Below are 5,406 nucleotides of genomic sequence, written 5' to 3' on the forward strand. Positions count from 1 at the left end.
CTCCAGCCACACTCATCAGTATTCCACTTACTACCCTGAGATTTGTTCTAACTGCATCTTGCACTGTATTCTGTGCTGTTACTTTTTAAAATAGGACAGAATTGCTTATTATGGATTGCCCATGGAACCTTAATACCTCACAACAGAATGCACCCTGTCTCTAGAGACTTGGAGAAACTGGGCTGGCTCACCCACTGCTGGGAAAAATTAAGAGGCAGCATTCCAAGCCAAACTGTATCCAGCTTTATTAAAGATACTTTTCATAAACAATCATGGTATTTCAGGCAGGACATGGGCAGACAATCGTTAACAGTATACAACAACTTTCAAACTCCCTTCTTCAATGGACTACCAAAATCAGAAAGCCACTATAAAACCCAATGAAGTCTTCATTTGATGCTCTGAACAGGGAAAGTTTAGAGTGAGGGCTGACATTTCACATTAGGCATGTTGTTTAACAACTTTTCACAAGCCGACCCTGACTTTCAGGAAATGAAATGAAAATGGCAGAATTATCAACCTGTAGATCCACAATCTAAAAAGGGAACTGCTGCTTTTTGAGGGATGCCATCTCAATGGTGACACTGCAAAGTCCAGATTGCCCAACATACTGGTAGTCAATTGGGGGGGTGGGGGTTGGGTGGTTGTCAGGTCCCAACAGGTCCCTGGGCTTTAGGGAGTCAATTCTATGCTTAAAGTGGAGAGGGAGAAAAGAATAATGAATTTTAGTTGTCTGTGCCAAGGTGGCTAATGTGTCAACATCAAGGGATCCCTCCTCCCTGGAACCAAGAGGAAGTCTCTCAAAACTAGAAGGGAAAGGTGTTTTTTCCCCTGTGTCGGTTCAGCTTTGGAGACATTCTATTAGCACTATATGTCCTCCCCCCCCAAAAAACAACAATGAAGTGTTCTGTGTGCTAACAACATAGCTTAAAAAAAAAGTAAAACAAAATTCTGCATTTTTATAAAACTTGATAAAAAATAGTATTTCAAACTGTACAGTCACCAGAAATACACAGTTATCAAAAATGCACACACTTCACTTGGCATCTCCAGCACCTTCAGCTTTCTGTGCCTAAAAGGAAAACAGACCAATTAATACAACATGGACAGTATGAAACTATCTTCATCCATAACATTACTCTGCTCCAAGTTCAGGTTTTAGGTACTGTGACATGGGAACTCAGTACTTCTTTTAAGAATAACTTGGTAGGAAACTGCTAAAATTGGGGAAGGGGACGCATCACCATTAGAAGAGCTGAGATTATTTTCAGCTCTATGTGTAGTACAAGTATAGCACCTAACAGGACAAAGATCAACACTACAGGGCCCTTTATCAAATAATAGAGACTTCAAGACCCCAGGATTTAAGCTAACAGGAAATCCCAAGCAAATTCTGTACTGAAAGATACACTTGGAGTGATATAGATGCAGGAAAAAGGCAATTAAGACCTTTTGTCACTAAGTCAAATGAGCAGACTTTACAGAAAATGAGGAAGCTGCCATACCTGGTCTGTTTTGGCATCTCCATTCTCTGCAGGGTTATTCCCATCCTTGCCAGCATCAGCTTTCCCCTTCTTCCCTTTGGGTACCTTCTCTCCCTTCTGAAAGGGGAGAGAGAAAAAAAGCTGTTTCTCCTAATCTATTATCACCAGCATGTGGTCTACAAAGTTATGTACAAGGCAGGATTGTCTACTAATGATAAAACATATACAAACCATATACCCTTTCTCACTGATAAAACAATTGCTCAAAACAAGGCCAAACTATCATTAATTTTCTGTGGCCATCAGTATACAAAATTTTTACCTGAGTGTAAGTAATATGACAATTAAGACAGCTTAGAACTTGAATGTTTACACTGCAATAGAGAACAGAGGGACAGTGACCAGAGGGGAGAAGGGAGGGATTTAGAGAAACAAATACAAAGGATACATGGACAACTAAGAAAGATGGAAATGGGGGGGGGGGAGCATGGGAGGGGGTTTGGGATGGGAATAAGACACAGAAAACTGTACTTGAAAAATAATTAAATAAATTTTAAAAAACCTTGAATGTTTAATACTCAAGTAGTTTTCTCTAAACTGGTGATAGAGTTCTCAAAATACAAATTTCAGAAATAAGGCAAGCTATCATAACAATTTAGAATACCCATTAATGGAATCACCAGTATGCTGAATTAGATACTGAAGGACGGTCCTCACTCTATGAAAATGAAAAATGACAACAAGTATTATAAGGCCCAGATCTATTAACTGTCATTTATCTTAACTCAATGCCAACAGATGAAGTTGTTATACAGCAGGTCTCCTATAAGCAAGAAGGAACCCCGTTCAGCCGTATGTGACTACTAGAAACACCCTGTGTCCCAGTCCCACTCACCTTTGCAGGGGCCTTTTTAGGCTTGGGCTCTGGCTTTGGAGGAGCAGGTTTCTTTTATTTGGGGGAGAGGGGAAAAGAACATTAGATGGATCAAAGAAAACAGAGCCAAACCATACTAGTTAAGTGAAGATAGTTTCCAGTGATACAAATATTTCCTACTTTGTAAAGATTCGTGGCTGACCTCCCATTAAGATTCCCTATTTTCAGAAACCCACTCAAAAGTATTCTACTTTGGTGTGAGAATTTCAAAACCAGCAAATCTCAAATGGGTTCAAGTTCACAGTGGAGCAGTTCACTAAAACCAGCCACTGATCATCACTCAGGGGAAGCAGAAGGGATTGTTTCTCAATGCTTTTTAGTTTCAGGAATAAATGTGAAAATCGAAAGCAGACACACTTACAGCTGATAACCTGGCGGATCTTCTCTGTGGCTATTAAGAAAAATGAGAAAGTTAGAATTAGGATAATCATACCACATGTTTTAGTGCCAATCTGTTCTAAACTATAGGAAGTGAGCAGAACCTTACTTAAACAAATTCAGGTATACAGTTATGGTTAACACCAGAGGGACCAAAATCTGTAAAGCTCCAAAAGAGAATAAACAAAACTTACTTCGTCCTTCACCTTGGCTTTATCTCCTTTAGCATCCCCTTCAGCCTATAAAAAAATAAACAAAAACTAAGAAACCCATAGCTCCTGTGGCAATTTGTAATGGTTCACTAAACTTAATACAGTCCTGGGAAAAAACTCAAAGGAAGTCTTGCACCCAACTTCTCTAGGACTTACAAATCTCTAGGACTTAGTGTTTACCATGTCCCACCTCCTATGCAAATACCCTGTGCTTAGAAACCTGTGGGAGTGTTTATCTCTCTAAGTATCACGCCTTATCCAGGCCAAAGCGCACTGGTTGTCAGACCCCAAGCCTTTTTTTAGGGGAGTCTCTGTCAAGAGGCCCTGAGGAAGCAAGCACAAGGCAGCGTGAGGAGTGCCGCACAGCCCATGCCGCTGCACCAGGCAGAAGCAACAGCTGCAGCTGGTGCAAACAAACCCCTCCAGAGGCGGGGCTCGAGCGCCGTTGCTATAGCAGCCATCGAGGGCGGGAGACGTGAGGCGAGCACGCAGGGGGGGGGACTCGTGGGCGGCAGCGGCGCGAGTCTCGTGTGCCCTGGCCGTGGGCGGAGGCGGGGCCAGACATCAAGGCCCCGCCCCTGACGGCGGCGGTTTTTTGGCGGCAGCGCGTTACCCCGCCCGCCAACCCCAAGCACCTCCTTCCCGCCCTTTCGGGTTTGAATTGCCCGCCCGAGGAGGGGGGGGGCTGTCGATGGGGGAGGGGGCGCGGGGCGGGCACGTCTAGCCCAAGGGGAATGGGATAAACAGCCACCAACATGGCTACTACCGCCGCGGCCGCCTCTCCTCCAATATGGCCTCTGGCGCCCGCGGACAGCCGAGCCACGCAGGGTTAGCTCGGGGCCGACTGACACCGTCTCGAGTTCCTGTGCCGGATGGCAGAGCCTGCTCCGGCCCGGCGCCGATTCTCGCGCCCCAAAGCCGGGGAAGCGGCGGTGGCGGTGGAGACGGTGGTAGTGACGGCCCAGTGCCTGGGGCCCTCGCGCCACGTACCTTTCTCTTGGGCATGATGGCGACGGTGGCAGGGCGTTAGGGCTGGACGCCGGGATGCAGCAGCGCGTGGGCTTTGACCGGTCCGGGGGTCGTTCTCGCCTCCTCTTCACACTGCTAGGGCTCCGGGGGGTTTATAAAGTTTTTATAGCGCTGGGAGCCCCGGACCGGTTAGAACCGGATTTCACCTCCCGCCGCCGCTCATTGGCCCAGCTGGGGTCACGTGGGCGGGGTTTAAACTCACCTCCTCTGGAGGGAGTGAGGAGGGGGTATGGGGGGGAGGGCGCGCGAGACGGCGGCGCGCCTAAGGGGTGGGGGCGCAGTGGGGGGAGGTGCACGTTTAAGGCAATAAATGAGGGGGGTGGGGTGTGGGAGTCAGTGAGCTCTGGGTTTCGGCTACCACTAAGAGCCGGCTTTTGCAAACTGCCAAGTTCCTTCCACCTTATGCAACCGAGCTACCCACTTCTCCAAGCCGTGCGACACTTAGAGCCATCTCAGTCGCTTTCCTTCCTGTTCCCACTGGGGGCCCCAGAAGAAGGGTTTGCGAGGCCTGGACGCACCGTCTTTCTCCGCCAGAGGCGGGAGAAAGCGCGCGGCTTGGAGGCACAGGCTGCAGTTGCCAAGGCCAAGGCTAACACTTAAGTCGGAAAGAGCGGGGAAGCCAGCTTGGCGCAGCCGGACGTGCATGGTTCCAAGCTGCCAGTCCGAGGAAGCTTTTCTTGCACCTCACCTGGAAGGCGGTCCACTCGAGATGGAGTGGGAGTTCGAGGGGGAGACTTTACGCGCGGAGGTTACTTTCGGGTGCTATGGGGCAGGTAGGAGCTGTCCCTTCAGCACCCGTTGCTCAGCCGCCTCCCCAAATACCAAATAACAATTAAGCCCCCCGCCCCCACCCCGCCAAAGCCTCGGGTAGCGCCCTGAGGTCCCTATATTCCCGGACTTCAGGACCTTGCCACTGAATGATGGAGATCGGCCGCCAGGCCTACCAGCACTCCCTTTCCCCTATAACTCCACCCGCTCCGGAGACATCAAGCTCAGCTGCCCCCCAAGCCTGGGCGCTGCAAACGCAGCTGGTGAAATCCCTCTTTCCACACTGGAGGGTGGCTTCCTTTTACTTGCGCGAGGGAAAAGAAGGTGGAAGAAAGCGTCCAAGAATTAGGAAACAAGTAGGGAAACAGGTGTTGTGATGACAAAAGGGCTCTTCCATTGGCTCTCCCCACCCCATACGTCCCCAAAGCTAGGGATCCTGGAGAATAGCCAGATGCATCTGAGGGAAGTAGACAATCACAACAAAACAAGGTGTTCTTCCGCCGCACTGTTAGCAAACAAGTTTTATATGTAAGAGTTCTTAAGTTTCTATTTGACACCCAGAACACGATAAATAATCTAAAGTGGGGGCTTGGCTCACAGG

At 48.4% G+C, this 5,406-nt stretch overlaps 1 protein-coding gene across 1 annotated transcript; it reads right to left on the reverse strand.

The window, feature by feature from the left end:
• Nucleotides 1–220: 220 nt before the first annotated feature.
• Nucleotides 221–4,206, reverse strand: HMGN2 (high mobility group nucleosomal binding domain 2). The gene is made up of 6 exons (XM_037032733.1): nt 3,999–4,206; nt 2,991–3,035; nt 2,780–2,809; nt 2,380–2,430; nt 1,506–1,601; nt 221–1,072 (listed from the first exon to the last, which is right to left on the reverse strand). The coding sequence occupies exons 1-6, from the start codon at nt 4,011–4,013 to the stop codon at nt 1,037–1,039; spliced, it is 273 nt and encodes a 90-aa protein (XP_036888628.1). The 5' UTR covers nt 4,014–4,206; the 3' UTR covers nt 221–1,036.
• Between the last annotated feature and the right edge of the window lie 1,200 nt (nt 4,207–5,406).

Source organism: Sturnira hondurensis, unplaced genomic scaffold (assembly GCF_014824575.4).
Source record: "Sturnira hondurensis isolate 20B ecotype Veracruz unplaced genomic scaffold, ASM1482457v3 Scaffold0021555, whole genome shotgun sequence".
In the NCBI taxonomy this organism is placed as follows: domain Eukaryota; kingdom Metazoa; phylum Chordata; class Mammalia; order Chiroptera; family Phyllostomidae; genus Sturnira; species Sturnira hondurensis.

Coding starts and splice junctions, on each gene's coding strand:
- HMGN2 (XM_037032733.1), bottom strand. Junction 2,431..2,779: donor GATCCGCCAGGTTATCAGCT/GTAAGTGTGTCT, acceptor CCCAAATAAAAG/AAACCTGCTCCTCCAAAGCC. Junction 1,602..2,379: donor CTAAAAAGGCCCCTGCAAAG/GTGAGTGGGACT, acceptor CTCCCCTTTCAG/AAGGGAGAGAAGGTACCCAA.